General features: G+C 45.7%; 1 protein-coding gene and 1 pseudogene across 1 annotated transcript in view; both read left to right on the top strand.

Annotated features, from left to right (window-relative positions):
- Positions 1–431: 431 nt before the first annotated feature.
- The window catches only part of LOC8033166, a 107,454-nt gene continuing 80,752 nt past the window's right edge, over positions 432–27,133 (top strand). The window contains exons 1-2 of the mRNA XM_029988065.3: positions 432–499; positions 18,114–18,206. Of these exons, the coding sequence (XP_029843925.2) occupies positions 18,164–18,206 (43 nt within the window). The 5' untranslated portion in view covers positions 432–499; positions 18,114–18,163. The remainder of the gene's footprint in view (positions 500–18,113; positions 18,207–27,133) is intronic.
- On the top strand, positions 15,722–17,087 carry LOC120840600 (annotated as a pseudogene).

The following is a 27,133-nucleotide window of genomic DNA, read 5'->3' on the forward strand; positions in this document are numbered from 1 at the left end:
ACTTAAAAATTTCGTTGCGCGCCGTCTTGCCTGGCGCATATTATAAATACCTGAACGAAATATGTTCTGCAAGTTTATAATCAAAAGACATGTGGTCGCCAAAATGAGACCTGAAAGATCGGGCGGAAATCACCAGCCGCATTCATCGGACCACGGCTCCACACGCGTAAAGAAAGGCGTTCCCTCACAGCTTGAGGTTCCAAGGTGGATGAACGCGCAACGCGCGTATGCAGGAACTCTAGACTTCATCGGATTGCAGGTTTCACTGCGGTCTCACATTTCGTGAAACAGAGTATGGCGTCGCCTTCTCGCCTTTTTTCGGCGAAGTCAGTAGGTCCGGTGATAAGCCCGCATAGTTCCGGTTTGGTCTTATCAGGGGAGCGGTTTCAAGTGTTCTCTCCGATTAAGCAAAGGAGTTGGAAAGGCGCAGTCTTTCAAGTTGTGGTGTTCAGTGCTGAGGTTTGTCTGGGCCGTGTATTGACCACGCTGTGCGCAGGACGTGAGTGAAACTCCGTATTTTTCTTAATTTGCCACAAAGTCGACCTAAAAAAACGCATGCAGCGAATGCAGTAGAAAATTGAAAGAATTTCTTCGGCAATCATTCTCGATCTTATGAGAGCGATCTTAAAATAATGTTCCGAGGCGTTACCGTACAGCTTGCGTAACAAATAGAGCCGTGATTCCTGGGTATGCTGTTTTCACTCGGTAGCCAAAGAGGCTTTTGCACTGGCGGTATAAAAATGTGGAAGGACGAATCACGGAGCAAAAAGCTTGAACACAATGCGGAGGGCAAGTTCGTCTGCTTCTTGCGCAGGGGGTAGCGGTGACGTCAGAACGCCGAGCCCTGATTGGCTGATCGCGACCCCCTATCTGAGCGTCGTCTGCTCCTTTGCAACTTCGACTGCTCCTCTGCAACGTCGTCCGCTCGCAACGTCGTCTGCGTCTGTCTCACCTTTTTTGCGACTTTTGAAAGTGCAGAGGCCAGATTCACGAAACGATCTTACGCCAGAAATGTGCGTAAAACAAGACGTAAGAACAAATTCGTACTCACGAAACAAAATTATCGAAAGTTTTCCGCAGGTTACGACGAAATCCCACGACAGCTCCGAAGCTGTCTTACGCACTTCTTAAGATCAAATTAGCACGGCCGACAGCGTCGCTCAGTTACTTGGTCGCGACGACCAACGGACGTTTATTTTTGTACGTGCTCTACTCACGCGTCCTGACTGCAAGCAGCGAGAAAAAAAGTAAAAAAGTACTTGAAATAAACCATGACGAACAAGAACGCTGGATCCACAAACACCCGGGAAATGCTCCAACGACTACGAATCCACTGATCCCGACCAAACGAGCTCGGCAGGTAGGCCTAGCAGGCACTCCGACTCGGCGCAGCGGTGCTCCTACGGTCCTGGGCCTAGACCGTCTGCCCACGACCGGCTGGCTTGCTGAATGGAATATGCCCGCGCGACCCTTGTGAAACCTTCCCGTGTTATACTTTGATCGCTGACCTCAATTTTAGATTAAGAGGTCAATCTCTTCCTCTTGTCATCTCCTTGTTTTCCGAGGCAGCGGTGGCTCTCGCCGGTGGAAAAGCGGTGAATCTCTGACAGACGCAGGAAAGGTAAAGCAGCCATCGTTCTGACTAGCAGACGTAAAGCAGGCGACGTTAACTGCGCAAACCCGCCGACGCCGTTAAAGAGTGAGGAGTATCGCCGCACACGGAAGGAGGGAAAGGAACTTGCGGACACTAACCACCTTCACTCTCGGTTCTCAGCATACAAACCTCGGCGCCTCGAGACACCTCGCCAGTGAGTCCTTTGACTTCTCTCCTTGATGCGCGTCAGCTAGTTGTTAGACAAAAACAACGTACCGCTCGAGTTATTTCGTCTGCCCTCTCTAAAAGGCGAAGTCGAGCTCGCTCGTAAAGACCTGCACTTCCGAAAGTCGCAGGAAAGGTAAGACAGACGCAGACGACGTTTCGAGCAGACGACGTTGCAAAGGAGCAGTCGACGGTTAGATAGGGGGTCGCTATCAGCCAATCACGGCTTGGCGTTCTGACGTCACCGCTACTTCCTTTCTCATGCGCAGAAGACGAAAATGAGCCCACTTGCGAGGCGTATAGGCCACGTCACACGTTTTCTTAAAACTGCTAGTGGTTTTAGTATTGAACAGATGGTTGAAGAGTTCCCCTTTGAGCGCTTAACTATAAATAAGTCTAAAATTGATTATCAATTATTAAAGCGATTATTGAATAATAATTCGATTATCGATTATTAAATCGATTCACTACAGATTATATCTTCTGTTTCTTCTGACGCGGAATTCGGGTGACTCAACCGGGATCTGCATCAGCGTTTGGTGAGAACTGTTGTTCAATTGAGTTGTTGTTGTTGCAATGTCTTTATTGAAAGAATAAAGAAAAGAGTGCGGCGAATACTGTGCTTAAACCAGTGGTACCTTCCCGTGGTATGTGATCGGATATAGGTAAAATGAGTGAGATGAGCCTCCTTCCCAAAGCGAAGGACGGCGTCTAGAATTCCCTTGTGGTCCGCGAGGATATGCCCGAGGACTTCGTTACTCCTGGCGGAGTTGTGCCTGCATTCCCAAAAGATGTGTACTTTTGTTGCGTCTCCTTTGCAGTGTTCGCATAGACCCGCATCTGTATAATATACGAAGCCTGTGCTGCCTTGCCTGAATTCAGTTACCCGGGCCGCTCTTTCTTTCTTGGAGCTCTCTTAGCCGTTCTTTTTGGAACCATGGCGGTCCCTGTGCCTAGCCTTCTGAGGTAGACCCTATCCCAGCGGGAGTAGCTGGGTACCTTCTGACACAGGTTGCGGGTCGTTATTGCGGAGGGCTTGCATTTCCTCTCGGCGTGCTAACGGCTCAGCGGGCTTGAGTGCTGGTGGGTCTTGTTTTTCTGAGGAGCACGGGAAAGGACCGCCGTGGTCGAGAATAGCAGGGGGCGATGAAAGAATACTTATTTATTTATTTTATAACCTTCAATGCCACACGGCGTTACAAAAGGGAGTGGGGAAAAACAAGAGTACAAAAATAGAATTCAACACATTAGTTATAATAATAATAATAGTAATAATAATAATAATTTTTGTTGCATGTAAAGTACACAAACAAATACAGACCTGCCAAAGCCTCATTGGGCTTGTCTGGCAGCGCCTGGCAGCCGGCAAACAAAACACACACAGATAGAGTACATAAAAAATAAAAAAACAAAACGAAATCAAAACTGAAACCAAAAAACAACAAAAAGTGTGTGTGTGTGGGGGGGGGGGGAGGTTATACAGTAATGTTTCTCAGCGCTTTCTTCAGTTTTTACTTTGTTGTGGCATCAATAACACACGACGGGAGTTTATTAAAGCATGCTGGAACATAATACAATCGGGTTCTTTTACCATATCTTGTAGAACTCCGAGGTGTCCAATATCGCTATTTCGGTCTGAGATTACGGGCAGGGACGTAGGGAGTCTTAAAACTGCTATCCCAGAAATGTGTATGCACGACAGTTTCAATGAATAATGAGTTAAAATTTGGCATAGATAGAGTCGCGAACACATCAATGTTTTTATCGAGGCCTAAGTCATAGGAAATGTTGTGTAACATAGAACGTAGTATTGTGTTAATTCTGGTTTGCCAACGTTGGGCACAATGACCGTACACAGATATGCCATAACGAAGTACACTGTAGCCCGGAGCATGTATAATAACTTTTCGGACTGATAACGGCATATAGTATCGAAGTTTGTACATCAGACAAGACACTGAACGAATCTTCTTACAAATATAAGCAAGGTGGGAGTTCCAGGAAAGATCACCGTCGAAAAAAATACCAAGATACTTCACAGTTGATGTATATTTTACCGGCTCACAAGCACACGATAAACAATTGGACGCATGTAACAGTAAAGGATAGGTGGGTCGAACTTTTTTTAAGGGGTTATGAAAACAAATGAGCTGCGTTTTCAAAGCATTAACAATAATTAAATTAGCTGCAAACCAGTCCATAGTTTTATTCGCAGCAGCCTCCAGAGAAGAGATCGCATCTACATAATTGGTAGCTCTGGATAAAATAACCGTATCGTCAGCATATTGAAATAATGAAACTGGCACAGCGTTGTGGAGGTCATTAACATAAATATTGTACAGTAATGGGCTCAAAGCTGACCCCTGCGGTACACCAGCTTTGATTGACGAAAATGTGCTCTGAAAACGCCCAATTGAAACACACTGTCGTCGATCGCTTAGGAAGTTTTCTAGGAGTACTAAAAAGGAGCCACGAAATCCTAATTTAGAAAGTTTCATTAGCAAAAGTCGATGGCATACGCTGTCAAATGCTTCGCTGACGTCCAAGAACAGTGCGCAAGCAACCTGATTCCGTTCAAAAGTTAAATTCAGTATATCAGAAAAATCCTTTAGAAGCGTCTGTGTCCCTCGATCTTGAATGAAACCGTACTGATGAGGTGAAAGAACACTGTGCTTGTCTAAAAAACTTTCCATAGAAATGTACAAATGTTTCTCCAACACATTACTAATACAAGGCAAAATTGAAATAGGTGGGTAATTTTCTATGTTTTTACGCGCACCCCCCTTAAACAGCGGAGTAACCACCGCAGTTTTCATTTGTACCGGAATGATTCCAGTTAAAATAACGTTGTTCAAAAGCGAAAGGAGCACATGCCTAAGTACGTCAAAATGTCTGCGTAACTCACTAATTGAGATGCCATCAATGCCCGGAGCCTTGTTAGGCTTAAGGCTAAAAATAATTGACCTAAGGTCGTTTTGGGACAATAAGGGCAGGAAAGCCGAATTCAACACTTTATTTAGCAAAAAGCAGGAGTCTGGGTGTTGTTTAGCGATGCCCGACACCCGGGCGTAATCGTTTGCATAATAGTTTGCAATGGTAGACTTGAATGCAGGAGCGTCTGTGATTATGGCCATGAAGGTGGGCAGGCGGTTCCATTCATTACTAGTCCTTCGGATAGAAGAATAAAAAAAGTGCTTTGTGCGTCTGAAAGGCACGTTGACTTTATGGTGATGATCATTTCGATGGGACAGATATGATGGTTCATAAAAAAAGCCCTTCACTTAGATGCTGGATGCGATGATAAATTTTGTGAAATAAGGACAAACGAGATAATTTTCTACGCAATTAAAATTCGGAAGATGTAAAGTTTGTTTCATGGATGATACACTGAAGAAACGTGAGAAATTAGAAAAAATAAAACGTGCCCCACGATTCTGTATGAATTCGATTTGGTCAATACAAAAGTCATGGCCTGGGTCCCACATCAAACTTAAATACTCAAGCTCGGATCTAAATAGGGTCTTGTACAGTTGTAGTTTTAATGATGAAAGAGCCCTTGAGAAGTTGCGACGCAAGTAACCTAGCGATTAGCGTTGTTAGCAATAAAATTAATGTGAGTTCGCCAGGAGAGGTCAGATGTTATATGAACACCTAGGTACTGGTACGATGTCACCTGTTGAAGAACATAAACAGTGTTATAGTGGGAGGGTTAGTACAGGCAGCTTCCGGTGAAATTCGCATTACTTTACATTTATTGGCATTAAGGAGCATTTTCTAGACGTCAGACCAGTTAGTAATTGAATTAGGGTCAGTCTGAAGGAAAGACGTATCAGTGTCAGAATGGACTACACGATAAATGACATAATCATCTGCAAACAACCTTATGGATGACTGGACATTGTTAACGAGGTCATTTATGAATATAAGGAAAAGAATTGGGCCGAGGACGGAACCTTGCGGCACAGCCGAACTAACTGGGCAGGGAAGAGAGTCTGAGTCCTTTACAGATGCAAACTGTGTTCTGTTAGAGAGAAACTTTTCGATCCGTGCAAAAATGTTAAAGTCAATGTTTAGTTGTTTTTTGTTTTTTTTTTTAAATTTAAAGTACAGCAGTTGGTGAGGAACTAGATCAAAGACTTTCAAAAAATCAAGAAATATGCAGTCGATTGAAAGATTATTGTCTATCGCAAAAAAATATCGTTCGTGAAACAAGCCAGTTGCGTTTCACATGAGAATAATTTACAGAAACCATGCTGATGACATGTGAAATATGAGTTGGATTCAGGAAAGTTAGCTAGGCTAGAATGGACGATATGCTCCAACATTTTGCATGGGACACTAGTTAAAGATATAAACCTGTAAGTAAGAGGAAAGTGAGCATCACTTGATTTAAACAAAGGCACCACCTTACCCACCTCCCAATCGCTGGGCAACATACAGAGATCTAGGGACTGCGAGAAAAGTTAGATAGTATCACAGAAGAGTGCATTTCAGTGTTTTTCAAAAATTTAGTATTAATCCCGTAACTTCTAAATGAAGACGAAACTTTAAATTTGTTTTTAATAAACTAAGCACACAAATGCAATCAATTATAACAGGATTCATAACTGGAAATCTGCAAGATCATATTCGGAGCGAGAAACAAACGACAGTGGCAAAAAAGACTGAGAAAACGCGCCATTTACTAAAGATGAATACACCGACCTTGGAACTGGGACTCCATTATGGTCAACTAGCGATATTACACTCTCTTTTTGTCCACCAATTATATTCCAAAATTTCTTAGTGTCATTTGTCAACAAGGATGGTAGGGTAACATTAAAAAATATGTTTTTTGGCTTTTTCCACTTCATTCTTAAAAAAACCGTGCAACATTCCGATACGCTCACCACAAGTTAGGTTTATTGAACTGCATTGCTTTGCGGAACAGTCGTTTCTTCTTATTTCGCAGGTGCTTTAAAGATACAGTAAACCAAGGGGACCGGTTTTTGTACGAGATAATTCGTAGGGTGATACTTCGTGCAGCGGCGTGTGCTACCTCGTTCCCAGGTATTTCCTGGAAAACTGAGATTTACCTCACTTGTACATTACCTTGTCTGTTTGTGGCGTTAGCCTTGATTGCCCTGACTGTTTCGTTGCAGGTGGAGGGGTTTCCGCACTCCTCGAATGCGGATTTTGAGTCTCTGTAACTGCGGATCGACAACGTCGATCCGCAGTCATTTTGCGGATCGACGGTGTCCACGGCCATAAGGATAGCCTTGAGTTCGGCTTTTTGTGGGAGGCAGTCCCTTTTGAATTTCAGACTACAAAGTTCGCTTTGGTGGTGCTGATCGTCGATAGACCACTGCCTCCTGGTGTTGTTGCGGCGTCGGTGTAATACATATCGTTGTCTGAGTCTTCCTCCGACTTCCCTTCTCTGAGGTGGCTTCTTGCCCTAGTGTCCCTGCGTTTGGTATGTTCTTCTCCCATGTTTTGGAGAATGGGTTTCGAACCTGTGATGGTGTCTATCCCCCCAGGGTGGGTTTGCAACTTCACATGCGGGGGGCGTAATCTTTGTGTTCTAACTTCTTCAGGATCTTCCGTCCTGATGGAATTTTATGTAGGCGGAGGGGTTGGCTCTGCTTGTCCTCTCTAGCTATTTTCTCGAGTTTGTCAATGCCGGCAATAACTTCCAGATCCCTTACCTTGGTGAAATTGGGGAGTCCTGTTATGAGCCTCCTTGCACTGCTGTCGAGCCGTTCCAGCTTTTCTTTTTGTGCGCTAAAAAATCGAAAGTAATTCCAGCCATACCTAGTTGTGGACACGAGTAGCGCCCCTATCAGTTTCGAGAGGGCTTATGTGCTTCTGGGTCCCCAGGAGTGGTTCCTGACCATACGAATGGTGCTCATGGTTCTGTTCCAATATTTCCTTGTTACCTCGTTCCACTTTGTACCCCTGCCGTCTTCTTAAATAACCACGCCCAAAAATTTTGACTTCCGGCGTCCTCTGGTTAGCTTTTCTTCCTATCTCTAGTCGCATGGTCTCGCATCGCTCTTTCTCTTATGTTGGCAATCAGAGTGTAGTTTCTCTTTTCCGCAGACATTTCCATCCTTACGTGTTTTAAACAATTGTGTCCAGTACATTCTGCAGGGACTTGTTGTTACTCTTCCGCCGTGCATCTCACTGACCATAGTAAGATGTCGTCCGCGTAGATGGTGTAACCGAGCTCCTCCTGCCATGACCACACCGAGAGAGCCTGTCTCCCCTGCGTCGTCGGGAAAACTAAGTGTGGCAACGCCTGGAGGTGACGTTGCCAAAGGCGACCGAAGCGAAGGGCCTCCAAGAACGATGGAGCGCTCCCACTGTCCAGACGCTACGCATCAAAACGACGCTCCTGCATCGGTGCCCAACAACCTAAACGTTATTATCGAGGGCCACGACGCATCGGCACTCGTGGACACCGGAGCAGACTACTCAGTCTTGAGTGGGACGCTCTTTCGCCGCCTGCGAAAAGTGACAGCGCCGTAAGAAGGCCCTCAAATACAAACCGCCGGTTGGCACCTCATTACAGCAGTCGGGTGATGCGCTGCTTGCGTCGAGATCCACGGTGAGACGTGCCCTGTGAAGTTCGTCGTTCTGCAAGACTGTGCGAGGGACGTTATCCTCGGAACGGACTTTCTCTGCGAATACGGCTCCCTCATCGACCTAGAAGCTAAGCAGCTGACACTGCGGAAACCTGTTATGACGTCCGGGGATCAGGAAACAACGTCGGCCGCCTCAGGCACAGTGCGTGTACTGTCTGACCACGTGAACTTGCCTCAGCTCGAGTGTGCTGGTGCCCGTCGGAACCGAAACAGCAATATGCGGAGATGCCCCACTGGGAGGTAATGTTCAACTGCTCCTAGGCAGAGGGATCAGTGTCGCCAGAGGCGTAACGAAGAACCAAGGTGGACGCACCGCTGTCCTTGTAACGAACTGCCGACAAGAGGCTCAGCACCTTAGAAAAGGTTCAACCGTGGGAGACATCGAGGAGCTCCAGGACACCGCCACAATCACCGGAATCTCTGAAGACTCACCTTCGTCACGACACGAGACAGCGTTGCCCTCAGAACTCGACATCGACCCAACATTCCCCTTCCCCACCGACGACAGCTGACTGACCTGCTCGCTGAGTTCAAGGGGTGCTTCGCCACGTCGTCAAAGGTACGCCAGACGACGGTTGCGAAGCATCGAATAGTTACTGATGATAACGCACTTCCTGTGCATCGGCCACCGTACCAAGTTTCCGTGAAAGAAAGGGAAATCATCCAGAAGCAAGTTCAGTAAATGCTTGATGACGACATCGTCCAGCCCTCAAACAGTTGGTGGGCTTCCCCGGTAGTCCTGGCGAATAAGGGAAACGGAACTTTGGGACTATTGCCGGCTGAACGCAGTAACAAGAAAATGACGTCTATCCGCTGCCCCGCATTGACGACACCCTGGATCGGCTGCGCCACGCCCGATACTTTTCGTCCATGGGCTTGAAGAGGGGCTACAGGCAGATTGAGGTCGACGAACGAGATCGTAAGAAGACAGCCCTCCTCACGCCGGACGGACTGTATGATTTTAAAGTAATGCCGTTCGGGCTGTGCACAGTACCTGCAACCCTCCAGCGCGTTGTGGACACCGTCCTTTCCTGCATGAAATGGCAGAGCTGTCTCGTTTCCCTCGACGACGTTGTTGTGTTTGCAAACGAATTCGACGAGCACTTGAGAGGACTGCGATCCGTGCTACAGGCTATCAACACTGCTAGGCTGTCGCTACAGCCTTCCGAATGTCCGTTCGTCTATGGTGAGCTGAAATTCTTGGGACACGTCGTAAGTGCTCAGGCTCTAAGCCTTGATTTTGCAAAGACGTCCGCTGTCGCCGAATGCCCGAAACCATCAGACTAGAAGGCCGTTCGAAGATTCCTTGGGTTGTGCGCCTACTACAGACGTTTCGTTCGTGACCTTGCACAGATTTCCGCACCGCTGACGCATCTGACGAAGGACGACGTGCAGTTCCAGTGGGGGGAGGAGCAAGAATAAGCGTTCGACCAACTCAAGCGAAGGCTCCAGTCGCCCGCCATCCTTGGGCATTTTGATCAGTCGGCCGAGACAGAACTCCACATGGACGCCAGCAATACCGGTCTCGGTGCGGTACTCGTTCACTGACAAGAGGGAGCAGAAATTAATTGCTTACGCAAGCCGGGCGCTGTCCAAAGCAGAACAAACTTATTCGACGACCGACAAGGAATGTCTTGCTGTCGTCTGGGCGATAACCAAGTTCCGTCCGTAGTCGTATGGGATCCCAATCGCGTGGTCACAGACCACCACGCCCTCTGCTGGCTCCCCAACTTCAAGGATCCGCTAGGAAACCTCGCCCGCTGGAGTATTCGACAGCGAGAATTACACGTACCCATTGTGCATAAGTCCGGCCGCAAGCATAATGACACTGACTTTGTTTAGGTCTCCAGTGGAACCTCCCATTGCCGGCGCCGACGACGATGACGACGCCTTTTTCTGGGCGTAGTTACCGCTACCGACATGACGGCAATTCATCGCGACGACACGGAACATCGCTCCGTGATCGACGCCTCGAATGTCGAGGAGCCTAAGTCCCACTGGTCTTTTCTCGGGACCTATCGAGCTTCGTCCGGCGGCGAGGCGTGCTCTTCAGAAACAGTCTCGGAACCAGAAAAACAAACCTGGCTACTAGTTGTCCCTACCAGCCTCCGAGAAGTAAAATCGAGGTAAAAATGTTCTACGCAGCGAACATTGTAAGCCGATTGTTCCAGGAGCCAACGCGTGTACAAAAGGTGCTCCGCGTGGGAAGCCGGAGTTAGTTTCGCTCTAGCGCTCGATCCTGCTGTTTCGCCACATCGACACCTGTGACGCTAACTTCTATTTCGTTTTGAACACACGTTCGCCTCATAAAACGCTTAGTTTCCTCAGTCATTATTCGCCTCATCATTTGTCATATGTGACAGTATCTGCTACCTGGAACGCACCTTCGATTCCTATGTTTACCGCGTTCCAAAAAGTAGTTTCTGAATTTTCTGCCTGACAACGTCATAGAAGACTCATGCTGTCGCCGGCCGCAACCCTAAGGTGTCAGGGCATTGGTGGTGGATATGACAGGCACCTGTTATGCTGCAGCTTGCTTTCAAGCTTTACTGTACATGGATGCTTCAGCATCCATCAGTTGGGACGCCGCAACAACAAAGACACTCGCGTTCGTTCGTATTTGGTACCGGAACTTGTATAGCATAAACTACCAAGATAGCAATAATAGATAGCATGACACAACGCCTTCTGGGACGTCATTTGTTGCTACTTTGGAACCATCTTTAATGATTTGTGTAAAAGGGCGTTAAATACACCAGTCGACGACGCGTCTCAGGTAACGTAGAAAATACATTTATCGCTCTGCAGAACTTCAGTGGCATTGGGGCGGACAGATTTAGTTTGGTTCGAACAGCTGGATGCGCTGCAGTCTCGGGTAGTTTCCTTTAAATTGAGACCTAGTGTCTCGATGCCCTGGTGGCAACCCTCCGTGGCGCAGACAGCGGGATGATCATGTGTTTTTTCGGACGCCATGCGGCAGCCTCGCTGTGGGAGGATTCGGCACTGCAGGCACCCGTTCAATTGTAAATGAGCACAAAGGCTGTAACCTCCTAATAAATGTATGTTGGTAACTTCTTGAATGGTTTTCGGTTGCAGGTCCTTTCATCAAACAAGTTCACTAAGAATGACGCTTGCGAAATTCAGATTCAGGGCAATGTAATTCGGAAGCGATAGATCTATCGATTCACGTATTAAAAATATACCTATTCCAAACGCTACTTTCTCGACAACACCCAGAAACTCATCAATGTGGCAACGTGAAAAGAGGTTAAAATAGGTATTTTATGATTATTCAAAACACGCCCTAGCACCATACAGAATAAACGTACCGGGATTAAACATGCCATCTCACCAAGCAGTAAATAAATTTTTGTGCAACATGTATCATATTTTATAGAATATTTCTTTGCCTCTTCAAGCCAAGCGATCCCCTTAAACCAAAAGTGAAAGAAAGCTGCAACAAAATTGTTACAATGTTGCCACACATTCAGGTGGGTTCAAATATGTGTAATATTTCACTTTTTGTTTAACACCATTTGAACCAGTATAATTTCACCGGCTTTCACGTCCGGCGGATGTTCCCGCACATATTGTGGAACCAAAATTATACAATGTTTACCTGCGCTTAGTTGGAGTGTAATATAAGAAATCAAGGAAGCAAAAGTACAGAACACACAACTCTCACTTTTAGTTCGATTTGTAATAGCTTTCCTAGTAATAAATATAAATTATTCAGGTTTTCAATGCTCCGCGAGACAGAATACGCGAGGATATTTATTAGATTATAGATAGAGCTGCGTGTTTTCGGTAAACACCGATAAACCCTGAATGGGAGCTGTTTTAGACTAAGGAAAACCAGGGGTACGCTAGATGAAAATTTGTGTTTTTTTTGTTTTATAATTTACAGTTTCGTACTTTGGAATCACATCCTCTATATCATTTCCATTTATTTGCTTTACAAATACGTTTCACAAGTATTCAGATCACAGCCGATGTTCTCTGTAGCTTGGGAAGTCCCATTGCCGTGTCTTATTTTCTGCAACTTAAGTCTCGATAAACGCCGATTTTTTTTACCCCTAATATTGACATCGAAAAACACCGAATCGGTAGGAAAATATAAACCCCAATAAACACCCCAGATTTCCAAGAAAAATAAATCCCGAAAACACGAAACACTAATTATAGAAGTTCTAAATGTTTAGCATTTTAACCTGTAACATGATTAACTCAGATTACATTCTTGATTCTCAGATATGAATGCATCATTTTTTGCGAAGCAATACAACCGGAGAGCTACTTTTAAAATGGTAACTTGATACGGGAACCATCCAAGGGCTTAGCTTACTCCTATTGGTGTTGGTCGCGCCGCAGCAAGGCTATGGGAGAGAGTGTCTGCAACGTAGCGCAAATTTTGGTGTGAGGTCATCGATCGCGCGACCAACGGTGTTGCGCAACCACTCCTGGACTAGGAAGGCCTAAGTGCTCTCTCCGCATAGCCGAAAGAAGAGGCCGTCGGGGCGCGGAAGAGGAACGAGTTATTATTGATGCATGTTTGTTCATTTCCTTAAATGCCAACAGTGCACAACGTTTGGATTAGGAAGCAGATTTTATTAGACTGGCAAATTATTGCTGCATAAAATCATTGATATGGAATCGAAGAGCAGGGTGGCAGTGTTTCTAGGTCTTGAGCTAGAAGAGTTTACTTTTAAGCGCGTAATTGTGAATGATGTAAGTATCTCGGTAAGATAGATTATTTATAAAGAATACTTGCCAAAAATAACATGATAAAGAATGATTGAAAAAGGCAGTAGACATCACAGTACCAACACCGGTTGACGTAGTAAATGCATGTATAATAATTGTATTCGCGCCTGAAACTAAGCGGTGTATTTAAAAGCAAAAACTAGTGGTCTGGTACTTATTTTGGCGTAGAGTTGTTTTCGTTCAAGGAATTTATACAAGGATTGCGATTTATTAAAAAAAAAAAAACTTCTAACCTCTTTTGGCAGCTGGAATTACCTGAACTCTTATCATATATCTTTGACTTCAAGGTTTAGAGATTTAGCTTCCAATAAAAGATTTTTTTAAACTTACACCGCAACATTAACATGATAAAACTACAGCGTCCTTAATCCCATTCTTGCCAAAAAGTATGAAGATTTTTGAGTAGCCAGTAATGTAATCACGAAAAATGGGTTGTGGATACATTGGTGGTTTGCTACATACTTGTCACATCACATAAACTTATCTATGTCTGGCAGCAATCAGTTAGACGAAGACTCTAAACATCTCTCCCGGTACAAAACATACCGATCTCCAATGGCATGTGCTTTTAAGTGAGTCTGGGCAACAAGGCAGCCTCAAAAATCAATGTTCTTTGTGAATGTAAGCAGTTCAGAGAGCTTCTCGTCAAAAGCTACTAGCATCTACACTACAAAATCAAGCTTAAATTATGGTATATCTCACCTATGATCTGCGAATAAAATATTGTGTATTCATACAGAACATTACTGACATATCACTTGCACGGCATGTGAACTTAGTGTTTAAGCACAAACATAACAGTTGAAAGACGGAAAAAATGTTTCGACTAAAATGTACTACATATCCCGGTGTGTGCACACTCATTTGTACATCTTCCCGAAAGTTGAGAAATTGTGGTTGATGAGTCAATCCACCCTAAGAAATGTGTTGAAAGATGTTCTCAAACGAATGTTTCACACTAAAACATAACACATTTCACAGTACAGGTTGACTGGTTAACTTGTGTGTCCATTTCAACAGGCGTGGAACCCATAAAAGCACATAGGTGAGCAGAATTTTCCCTGCAAGATCTATAAGGAAATAGGCCAGAGTTGGAAGCCATTTATTTGGCTGTCTGAGTTCCAGCCTTCCTTCTTGCTTTTGCGTTGGTGTCAACACACTAGCACAACATTTAATCGTTGGCTGAAATTCTCCAGCGAGGTATTTTTGTTCTGCACTACAGTACGTGTTTAAGGACAAGTTCACTTGTGTGCCCGTCCTCTCATGTGTCAAAGTCAGATGAATCGTCCCCGTCTAGGAATTCCACAGTGAGGCCTGCGACGAGCTGGCGCTGGTTCGGTATCTGCAAGCACTTCGACTGCTTCGACAGTTGTGTCACAATGACGTAGCTGTTTGTAACCGCATTAACGGAAAATATTGTGGGTGTACAAGCTCTCATCTGTCAAGTGCCAACACAAGATCATAGTGCTTTTCCGGGACGGAAACTGATAATGCCATGTCCGTCGTCAACGCAGCCTTGCATTTGTCGCACTTCAGCTTTCTCAACGCGGCCTGAACCGCGTATCTTGCCACGTAAACCAAGAAAGGCAGTTTGATCCCAGTCTTGTCGCCGTTTTCCCCACATGAAGAGTAATGTTGAGGTCGGCGTTTACAACGATCGAGTTTTTGATCCATGGTGTTGGGTTTTCAAAAATGTGCACTAAAATTAACCGACCATTGCTTTCAATAGCTTGCCGAAACGCATATTTCTTGCTTCCTATGTAGTCGGCAAGATCCTATGGGCTAAGAATCTCATATCCTTCTTTGTCGCTGGCAAACGTTTCCATGCCGTCGACCACATCGGTTTTCGCGGCTCCTAAGTCGAGGCGCGTTCTTCGAGCCTCTGGGGCATCTCTTGCTTGTGACGGATTTTGCAGAGAGGTAGCCGGTACAGTTCGGGGACCTTCTCGGCACTGGCCCATGGTGCAGGCGGATGTGCTTGGATGGAACGGTCACCTGAGACACTGTAGCATGACACATGTGTTAAGTTACTCGAAGAATGTCACTCTCCTTGAAGTGACGTTCGCACACCTGAAACACAAATTTGCCTTTGTATTACTGGCAGCAATTTGTGAGCACTTTTTATTTGATTCCCACGTGACGGATGAGGTACAGGTGTCCAATAATATATTCGTGCATGAACAGGCGTGTCAACAGTTTTTCACGTGCACGTCTTTTTAGATGGATAGATGTGACGCCTCGCTTTTTTTAATATGCTTTACAGCATAAACAAAACTGAGAAAAATTTGCTGTTGCCCAGACGTAGTAATATAATTGTTTAATGAAAGACCAGCTAACCTAGCAACCTGGCACAGCACTCAACGTCATTTCCGCCCGTGAGAGGAATGACACGGGCAACACGAACTCTGTATGAATATTCCGTAAAAGTACCGGTCGAATCTCGAGTCCTCGATGTAAGCTGTCGAACGTAAACACATACTACAATCGGGCTTTGAGCACATTGATCCGTTATTAAATGACGGCCGATATGATGCCAACAGATGTAAGTCATTTGACGGAAGCTCAGGAGACTTAGGAAGCGACTGAAACTGTACAAGACACTCGGCGAATCGAAACAAGGAGTTCTTACCCGGGTCCATATCACACGAGCAAATGACGTTTTAGCGAACAGCGACATTTGAGCGAATCGATATTTTAGCGAATAACGGGGACTCTTGAGGCATCGCCTGCTTTTGTGACAATGCTCAAGGAACTAACCATCATCATGACATCGAGGTTTTCAGCTGCCGCCCTAGGCCCCAAGGGACTGAAAGCTCAAAAGATTGCTCTCCTTTTCCCATATCCGAATGATTGTGAGACTACCGCAGACAAGAAAAGATTATTGTCTGCAAGCACAGCCGAAGGGCTGAGGGTTACACTTTGAAGCACCCTCGCTTTCTTAGAGTGTTTAACAACGAAAGTGGGCTTCAGATTCCTTATGACAGCAAGAATAAGCCAAAACACTCTTGAGCAACTCTTCGGGGTCGAGCGACAAATGTCGGGAGGCAATGATCATCCGACACCTGTTCAGTTCCCGCCGTCCCTCAACACTCTGAGCTTCATGAACCTGTCGAAGTCTCCTGAGTCTGCGAACATCTCGCCTGGGCTGCTGAGCACTCTCTTGCAGATTGAGAATTCCTGTATGCGAGAGAAGACCGTACAGAGCGAAGTGGATCAGCTGCTAGACGTTGGAAACCTGGTTGTGGCACACGATGGGCTAATTGGTTGTGACCTCGGTCACAGCCCCTTGGCAACAGAAAAGAGTGGCTCCAGGTTTATTTTCTATGTTGCTGAGTACGTCGCAAGGAAGTTCCTAGCAAAATGCAGATGTGACGAGTGCCTCAACCACTTGCTGATGCCGAAAGGAGCTCCCCATCCGGCTGAAGCTTCATTGGCAAGCCACGTGACCATGGGCTGGCTACTGTACCCCTCGCAAGCACTCAACAAGCTGGTCTCATCTTTGGAGGACTTTTCACTCTCTAGAGTGGCCGAAAGGAGCTCCCCATCCGGCTGAAGCTTCATTGGCAAGCCACGTGACCATGGGCTGGCTACTGTACCCCTCGCAAGCACTCAACAAGCTGGTCTCATCTTTGGAGGACAATTTCACGCACTGCTTCAGCGTGCAACCGTTGAGGAAAAACAGCCTTACTAACTTAGCTTCATTCCTACAGCTAAGGCCTCCTGCCCTTATAGGCTCTGAGCAGCACAAGGTTTACCTAACCAACCACATCGTGTAGTTCTACTCAATCACTCGCCTCCACTTCACTGTCAAGAGAAAAAATGCGCTCAGAGAAAGTGCGAGACAGGCAAAAAATTATTTGAAGATGCGGCAGGTGCTGTGAAAACTCTGGTGGGAGTTTTAGATACTCTTTTTTTAGAGAAACCGTGCTGTTTTGACTGCTGTGAAGGACTTTGTTTTTTTAAGATGTGAAAATATTTAGGTGAAGTTCAGATCAAATAAATTCAGTTACTTTAGTCCATAGTTTTTGTTTTACTTTACGGGCACGGGTTAGTTGCTAATATTTAATAAGACAAAGTTTGCTGGTTTCGGCGGAATTCTCATATATAAAACCTAGTCTAACTTTAGAAAATAAATATGTACAGAAACGCCCACAGCGCTTGCAGAAAGGTGGAAAGTTGGCTTTTATTTTGAATTTTTTATTCACCCTAGTGTGTGTTCAAATATTGGTACGCTGTCTAAACTTGTGAATCACGTTTATAAAAAAACAAAGAAAACTCTTTTTTGTATTATGAGGGTAATCCTGAGATGCGCAGGCACGCAGCGCGTTTCTACCGCATCCCCCGCCGCATGACAGGGACCCTTGTGCGTGGCTCGTGCGTGTGGGAAGAAGTGGCGCGCATTTGAGCCTCTCCTCGGCACACCTCCCCCCTATAGCCACCGTACTTTGGGAGCGAGGAGAAGAGTCGCGCTGCTGGCGTGGTTGATGTCCTCACCGAAAATATACACGTGCGCGTCCACACGTTCACGTTTCTCGGGAAGTGTGCACGCTTTTATTACAGTGCACAACTGAATGCGTATCCCGTTTCGACAGCCTCTAAGGTAACCGCATAAAAATTGGAGCGCAATGTATCTTCGTTATTTTCTCGGTATGCTGATTAAACAAATATGAGTACCTCGTTTTTGGCATGTATGGGGCACAATGTATATGCTGATATTTTTGGAACTGCAAGAAGTTTCCTAATGAACCTGGCATTTGTTTTTCAACGCGCCATCTTCAATTTATAAGAACGCTGCTTTTCTACTTGCTTCAATCTTCGTTACTTGCCGTGTATAGTATAGTAAACGGCAGAACTGGAATTGCTTTATGGGAAAATAAATTTTATAACGTGTTGATCTTTTTTTCCAGAAGCTTGCGAATAGCTTTTTTTTAAAGATTGATTGCCATAGTCTACAAGAATGAGGCTGGCCCTGATGCTTTGGCTACTTTTCCCCGCTGTATGTAAGTATTGAACTTGTGCATTTTCTTTATGTTTTAGTTATTTTCGTCCAGTTATTTTTAGACGTGCCTCAATTAACGTAGTACAATTATCATGACGACTCTTCACTTTGTTAAACAAATGCAATTTTTATATTCATAAATATTGATTATTTAGTTCATTTACTCCCTTTAGAATTATCAGGGCCCCGGGACATTATGGACCGGAGAAGGAAAACAATACAATACGAGCGAAGAACATGACTAACACAAATATGGCATGCAAGCATTAAACAGTAGTTCGTTACATCCTTTTTAGGAAAATCCATCGATGATATTGAAAGCGTAAACTCGGAAAGGAGGTACCATTCGGTTGACCTTCTGGGTATGAACGAGTCGTCGCAGATCGACCCGCTACGACAGTAAAATATCCGTGTTTGAACTCATGATGAATGTAAAAGGAAATGTACCAGGTGCAGAAAAAGAACTAAAGCGTGACGATGAACACCCCCCCCCCCTTCCCCCCCCCCCCCCCCCAGAAAAAAATGTACCGAAGAGAAATAAGCAGCTTACATTTTAAGGCAAGGTTTCAGTAATATTTTTTTAATGAAAAACAGCCATTGAAAAAATATTTCGCGACGGAAAAAAAGAAACAAAAGCGAGATTGTTGACTTTCAGAGGCTAGGAATCGGCTATACGAAGCAGTGTGTCGAACCGCAAACGTACCGAACCGAAAACCGGAACCGATCTATTATTTTTAGCCGAACCGGAATTGAACTGAACCGAAATCTTCGACGCCATCTTGAAGCTGAGCCACAACTGAATCGGAAAAACATATAACTCTAACCATATACCGAATTGCAACATATATAGAACTGTGGGCTTTTGAGGCGCTCTTGTATTGGCACTATGACCAATAGTGTGTCCCGTGGTCACGTGACGTCGTGGTGTGAATACATGCTAACAATTAATGACACGTCAAGTGGCCCCGTGACGTGGTCATGTTAGTTATTGTGTCAAGTCGACTTAAACTGAGAGCGTCACTAGATTTACTACTGTCCCTAATAAATAAATGATAATCACGAATTCTCACCGCGAGTCACGTGACACTGTGACGTACTCGATTGGCGTGAGCCCGAGTCGAGTGCTCGGATTCATGAGGATCAGCAATGCCAAACGTTCGGGTAATGTCTCGTGTTCAATCAAGGATGGGAATAGACGAAATCTAACAATGTCTAAAGCTCTACCTATGCTCTATTCTTTGCCTACCCCAACTCACGACTATAATGAACACTGACGCTATATAATTAGCGTCAGATCACGTCGCAGCTTGTTATAATAGAGACTAGGGGAAAAAAGCTGTTTCTTTTTTTTTTTTTTTTTGCGTCTACCATTGAGCTAATATAGAAACTAATGGGTACTTTTCCAAGTTATCAACCCCAAGGATTAGTACACATAAAACCGGATATGGCATTAGCCTCCCGAGACAGTATTTTACGAAGTTTCCAGTTCGTGAAAGCCGATGTTCAAATGTGATTTATATTTGAAATATATTATCTGTCCTTCGCGCTATTTATGTGTAATTCGAAATATTATTCAATGCATCTCTATTTATTTCTTTTTGACGTAAAGTGTTGGGTATAAGATTATTAAAAAGAATATGAATTATTATCTCGCTTTCTGGACATTTGGGGTATTTGTTTTCAGATCTATTATATGAGGACACAATTCTTTTTGGCATACCCCGTGACTTTCTGTTTCACGATGCCAATCAGCGAGAAAAAAAAACGCGTTTCCGCACACTCAACAGCTGGCGTTTTCAGGTATCCTCCTCCCGTGTAAGTCTCAAACTGTTATGTGAACTTCATGAAGTCAAAATTGTTTATAGCACTAAAATAGATTTAATTACTGACTGAAGATTTTACAATATAAATTGTAAATTTATATTGTAATAAATATATTGTAATTAAAATATAAATTGCCGCTCACCCTAAATATATACACCGTAAGTAAAGGTATCCCAGATTATCTGAAATATGCTTTGCAAACCTTTTTCTGCGTTTTTATTCTTGATAGGAATGTCAATAAGTGATTTGGGAGAGCCTTAAACAAATTTCTGATCTTGAACCTGCTTTAAATAACTATGTACTGCTGGTATATATAAAACTGCTAAAACATCTAGAAGTCAGTTATTGCCTCGTTTATGTGAGGAACATCAATTTTATGTCTGTGGACAGGACAAGAAAAAAGTACACTGGGCGCGTTGCGTATTATGACGATTCCTCACGCAGACCGTCAAGAAGTTACCATTTGAGTAGCTGTAGTGTCGAGTAGAGTATGAAATACTACTTTGATCTATTTAACGAAAATCACCAATTAGCAAGGTTGATGCTTATTTGCATATTGAATTGGCCGGTATCTTGTCAATAACAAATCTCAAACGCCAAGCTATGCCGAAAATGTTCACTTCAGTGCGCGCTGCTTTAGATCAGACTCGATCTGAGTACGAAGGTGCGTATAGATTAGAGTGAAAAATTTCGGTCACTTTTTCCTGCGCGATTATTCGCCTGCATCACGGTGCTGAGTGTAAACAATTTAGGTCGAGAAAACAAGCATTGCGGCTACCGCTCAGTGTTTCTATAAACGGTAGACTGCAAGGGCTTGTGCTAAACCTTTCGTGACATTTTGAAATAGTATTTCTTTTAGATGAGTTGCGTCTTCATGATATGTATTATTAAACATAATTGTTAAACTATATTTTATGATATATACGCGAGGAGGTGCCTATTCATATGATTTTATGCACTGTAATTAATTCCCCAGTTCAAGAGCACAAATAGGATTCAATCTAGAATACTGCCAAGCAAGATCATACCAACCACGGGTATTTTAGGTGAACTATCACACTGATAGCCTTTCGATTCAGGTGAAATATACGCGACTGAGGTTAATAAATAGATGTGAAGTCGTATAAACACGACGTTTTGTACGTTAATTAAGCTTTTTTTTTACTGTTTGGTTAAAATTAAATACCGCAATTTCTTATTCTTGATACATGAAAATACAAGTGGACTGCACGAATGATAATAGGCTATAAAGTTTCTTGTTTCACAGTTGAAATAGTGTCTGTTGCCAACACAAACTGTACCGGAACTAAACCGAAAGCCGTGAACCCGAAACCGACCACGAACCCCAACTGATAAAGAAGTCAGTTCGACAGTCTGGTACGAAGAGAATTATAAAACATAAACCCCGCAACGCGAATTAGGACCGCCTCTGGGCAGACATATACAAGTGACTCAAACAAGTATTTAAGTTAAGTTACTCATCATTGGCCTAAGAATTAGTGTAAGTAGAGTAGAAGTTTACCAGGTTAAAAGTAATTGAATAAATTACTAATTACCATAAGAAGTAGCGAATTACATTTGAAATTACTTTTATACATTCTATTATATTAAAAATAAAGTACATAGATTGGATCCGTTAGCGAAATTCTGCTTGCTAAATATAAAGCGGCATGTGTTCTCACAGAATTCCTTCAAGAGTTGGTTCTGCGGCTGCGTACCTAATAGTTTTGTACTTTTTTTGTCAATGATGTGTTGCGGTTATATATTGCCGCGCGCCAAGTAGGCAGCGCGGCCGTGGCTTGACGGTTATCGCGCTTTCCTCCCACGCGAATGGCCAGGGTTCGATTCCTGGCCGCGGCTACGCATTTTTGTTTACACTGTAATGTGATGTTCTAGTAAATTCGAGAACCGTCTAGCTTATTCGAGGTTGGAATGTTCTACGCGTCGAACCTTCTACATCGAATGATCCAGAAGCCAACGCGTGTACAAAAGCGGCTCCGCCTGGCAAGCAGGAGTCAGTTTCACCCCAGCGTTCGACTCTGCTGCTACGCCGACCTCGACGCCCGCGACGCTCTGTTATTATCTTTTGTACCCTTTTATTTTGGCACAAGTTCGCCATATTAAACGTTTATTTCTTCCTGTTCATTTCTTGTTTGATGGTCACCACCCGGGACATTTTGGTGGAGGTGCGGGGTAACCGCATGCCCGTGCAGCGCTCCCCTCCGAGTTCCCGCAGTGCAAGTCCGAACACAAGCCCCCAAGAATTAAACGAAGACCAGACCGAGATCTGATTAAGTCGCCGGAACCCTGGCCATTCGCGTGGGAGGAAAGCGCGATAACCGTTAGGCTACGGCCGCGCTGCCTACTTGGCGCGCGGCATTCCTACGAACCGCCGGAGGGCACCTCATCACACCAGTCGGGAGATGCACTGCTCGCGTCGAGATCTACGGTGAGACGTGCCCTGTGAAGTTCGTCGTTCTGCAAGACTGTTCAAGGGACGTTATCCTCGGAATGGACTTTCTCTGCGAGTATGGCACCGTCATCGACCTCGGGGCAAACCAGCTGACGCTGCGAAAGCCTGTTTTACCGCCGGTGGAGACCAACACGAAGTCAACCACAATCCGAGTTATCGCCGACCATGTGACCTTACCGCCGCGGTCGAGTGTTTTCGTCACCGTTATAACCGACGCAGCCATACACGATGAAGCTCTTCTGGAAGGCAGCGTCCAACTGCTCCTTGAGAAAGGAATGGGCGTCGCACGAGGCGTAACGGATCTCCAAGAAGGACGTACAACTGTTCTTGTGACAAACTTCCGAGAGGAGCCGCAGCACCTAACGAAGGGTACCACTGTGGGTCACATTGAGGAGCTTCAGGCGCCAGTCGTGGTAACCGCAATCTCCGAAGAAACCTCCTCGCAGAACAGCATGCCGCCGCCGCCGATCGACATTGACCCCGAGCTCCCAGCTCCTACGCGCCGGCAACTGGCTGATCTCCTCGCTGAATACCGTGACTGTTTTGCCAGGTCGTCGAAAGTTCGCCAAACAAGAATGGCGAAACATCGCGTTATTACCGACGGCGACGCGCTCCCTGTCCACCAGTCGCCGTATTGAGTCTCCTTAAAGGAAAGGAAGATGATTCAGGATCAAGTCCAAGAAATGCTCGACGACGACATCATTCAACCTTCAAGAAGTCCATGGGCGTCCCCAGTCGTCCTTGTAAAGAAGAAGGACGAAACCCTGCGGTTCTGCGGGGACTATCGTCGACTGAACGCTGTGACGAAGAAGGACGTCTATCCGCTCCCCCGCATCGACGATACGTTAGACCGACTGCGCCACTCCCGATATTTTTCGTCGATGGATCTGAAGAGTGGATACTGGCAGATTGAAGTCGACGAACGCGACCGGGAGAAAACTGCTTTCGTCACTCCCGACGGACTGTACGAATTGAAAGTGATGCCGTTCGGGCTTTGTACTGCGCCAGCCACCTTCCAGCGTGTCATGGACACAGTGCTGGCAGGTCTGAAATGGCAGAGCTGTTTCGTCTACCTCGACGACGTCGTGGTATTTTCACGAGATTTTGACGAGCACCTGAAACGACTTCGAGCCGTGCTTCAAGCCATCAAGACCGCCGGCTTGTCACTCAAGCCAACAAAGTGTTGATTCGCCTACGGTGAGCTTAAGTTCCTTGGCCACGTCGTGAGCAACAAAGGTGTTCTCCCTGACCCTGAGAACACCCGCGCCGTGGCTGCATTTACGCCGCCGTCTGACAAGAAGGCCGTGAGAAGATTCCTCGGACTTTGTGCCTACTACAGACGATTTGTTCGGGACTTCACCAAGCTCTCCGCACCGCTGACGCACCTCACGAAGGACGCCGTAAAGTTCGAATGGACAGACGAACATCAGCGGTCATTCGATGAGCTGAAACGAAGACTCCAGACGCCCCCGATTCTTGGCCATTTCGACCAGTTCGCTGATACAGAGATTCACACGGACGCCAGTAACACCGGACTTGGCGCGGTGCTCGTTCAAAGGCAGGATGGGGCAGAGCGAGTCATCGCATACGCGAGTCGGACGCTGTCTAAGGCGGAGAGGAACTACTCTACAACTGAAAAGGAGTGCCTTGCTGTCGTCTGGGCAATAACGAAGTTTCGCCCATATCTGTATGGAAGTCCTTTTCGCGTGGTCACGGACCACCACTCGCTCTGCTGGCTCGCGTATCTGAAAGACCCCTCCGGACGCCTCGCCCGGTGGAGCCTACGACTGCAGGAGTTCGACATGACCGTTGTCTAGAAGTCCGGCCGGAAGTACCATGACACCGACTGTCTGTCAAGAGCTCCTGTCGAGGCCGGTCCTGCCTGTATCGAAGACGACGACGATGAGTGTTTCCTCGGCGCTTTGGACGTCAGCGACATGGCAGCACTCCAACGAGACGACCCTGAACTGCGAGCGCTCATCGAGCACTTAGAGGGACAAGCGAGTTCGGTTCCCCGTGCTTTCCTAAGAATCCTGCATACATTCTCCATGCGGCGAGGGGTGCTGTACAAGAAGAACTTCGTCAACAGCAACACATCATGGCTGTTGGTTGTTCCAGCCAGCCTTCGAGACGAAATATTCCAAGGACGCCATGACGTCCCAACGGCTGGACACCTTGGCTACAGCAGGACGCTCGCCAGAATCCGAGAAAAGTACTACTGGCCGAGGCTACCGAAGACCGTTCACCTATACATTCGATCATGCCACGAGTGTCAGCGACGCAAGAAACCGCCAACGAAGCCGTTAGGACTTCTGCATCCGATTTCTCCCCGTCTATGCCGTTCCAGCAGATCGGAATGGATTTACTTGGCCCTTTCCCATCGTCAACGTCGGGAAACCGCTGGATTATCGTCGCCACCGATTATCTCACACGGTACGCCGAGACGAAAGCCCTTCCAGCAGGCACGGCTGTTGAAGTCGCCAAGTTTTTCATTGAGTCCATTGTCTTCCGGAACGGCGCCCCTGAAGTCCTCATCAGAGACCGTGGATCTTCGTTCATAGCCCAGCTGACGCAAGAGATCCTTCGTCTCAGTGGCACCGGCCATCGTCGAACCACTGCATACCACCCGCAGACCAACGGGCTGACCGAGCGACTCAACAAGACAATCGCCGATATGATCTCTATGTACGTCGACGTAGAGCACAAGACGTGGGACGAGTTGTTGCCCTACGTCACGTTCGCCTACAATACGGCCGTTTAGGAAACCACTGGATTCACCCCTTTCCAGCTGGTACATGGTCGGAAGGTAACGACCATGCTGGACGCAATGCTGCCCCATGAGCCATCTGACGATGAGAGCGACGACGCCCAGGCGGTTGCTCAATGCGCCGAAGAAGCCCGCCAGCTCGCCCGACTCATGATTCAAGACCAGCAACGCGTCGACGCGGGCCGTACAACCTTCGTCGCAGGGACGTTCACTTCCATCCCGGAGACAGGGTGTGGGTGTGGACGCCCATCCGTCGCCGCGGCCTCAGTGAGAAACTGCTGAAACGGTACTTTGGACCATACAAGGTACTTCGTCGCCTCGGCGAGCTGAACTACGAGGTGATGCCCGACGGAACAAAAACATCATCACGCCGCCCACCACGACCTGAAGTCGTCCACGTCGTGCGCCTGAAGCCGTACTACGCTCGATAAGACTGTGGATCTTATGTGTTTCAAAGGACTCTTTAGTTTGCCGTTCTTTTTATGTGCTTTGTTTTGTTTTGTTTTGCATCGAGGCGATGCACTTTTTAAGGGGGGAGTAATGCCGCGCGCCAAGTAGGCAGCGCGGCCGTAGCCTAAAGGTTATCACACTTTCCTCCCACGTGAATGGCCAGGGTTCGATTCCTGGCTGCGGCTTATTGGAGGTTGGAATGTTCTACGCGTCGAACCTTCTACATCGAATGCTCCAGAAGCCAACGCGTGTACAAAAGCGGCTCCGCCTGGCAAGCAGGAGTCAGTTTCGCCGCAGCGTTCGACTCTGCTGCTTCGCCGACCTCGACGCCCGTGACGCTCTGTTATTATCTTTTGTACCCTTTTATTTTGGCACAAGTTCGCCATATTAAACGTTTATTTCTTCCTGTTCATTTCTTGTTTATTGTTCACCACCCGTGACAATATTTCCTACATTGAGGTTTAGCGCGGCCTGAGCTTCATTTTGCAGACAGTGTTTGCTTGCTTACAGTTTTGCTTAAAATATATCTAAAAAGGATTTCAAGTAAAGTACAAAGTAAATGAAAGGTTATGTACTTCAAGTAAAGTAGTAAGTAACCGGGCGCAATTTGCGTAAAGTAAAGTACTTTAAAAAATTATAGTTTCAAAGTAAAGTATGTACAAGTATTTCTAACACGATTTTTCATTGTGCTATTTCATCCTTTATACAGTTTTTTTAACTGGTTCATGGCTTTATGGGCAATCGAAACTGCATAAGTTCTTTTTTTTTCGGAAATGAGGCCAACTATTGGTTAAAGTCAAAGCGCCACATATTAGTTATTTTACTCTAGCTGATGAAATTTTGAACACAGTAAACATATAAAGCACTTATTTGTATTGGTATTATACCTGCCATCATTTCACTCGGAAAAATAACCATATGACGTCTAGAAAGACTATAGCGCGTTTTCACACGACGATATGCCCTTTTTTTCAAAATCGGGGAATGTACTTTAAAGCCGGGAGTTGTACTTTCCTTAGAAAGTACAAAAAGTATTTAGTAAAGAGTAAGTACATGCTCAGAGAATCTACTTGTAGCAAAGTACAAGTTTTCGAAACATACTTGAAGCACTACTTTAAGTACCATGTAATTAAAGTACTTCCCAACACTTCTTGATCTTATTTATTTATGTAAAAACGTGGGAGAATTACTGAGGTTTCTCGAACGATATTCGAATCATGGAAGACCTGGATAATCTGAGTTCTGGGAGGAAAGGCAACGCAAAGGGGTCACCCTTGCGTTGTCTTTTAGCACGCGATTCTTCAAGTACAGCACAAACTACGGGAACAATAGGTGAGCTTCTGAGAGGGTGCTGCATTTTGCTGCCTCCTTTGAGTGAGGATGCAGTGCGTACACCTCCAGTAGCGGGCGAGAG

Source organism: Ixodes scapularis, unplaced genomic scaffold (assembly GCF_016920785.2).
Source record: "Ixodes scapularis isolate PalLabHiFi unplaced genomic scaffold, ASM1692078v2 PGA_scaffold3__209_contigs__length_174095766, whole genome shotgun sequence".
NCBI classification, from domain to species: domain Eukaryota; kingdom Metazoa; phylum Arthropoda; class Arachnida; order Ixodida; family Ixodidae; genus Ixodes; species Ixodes scapularis.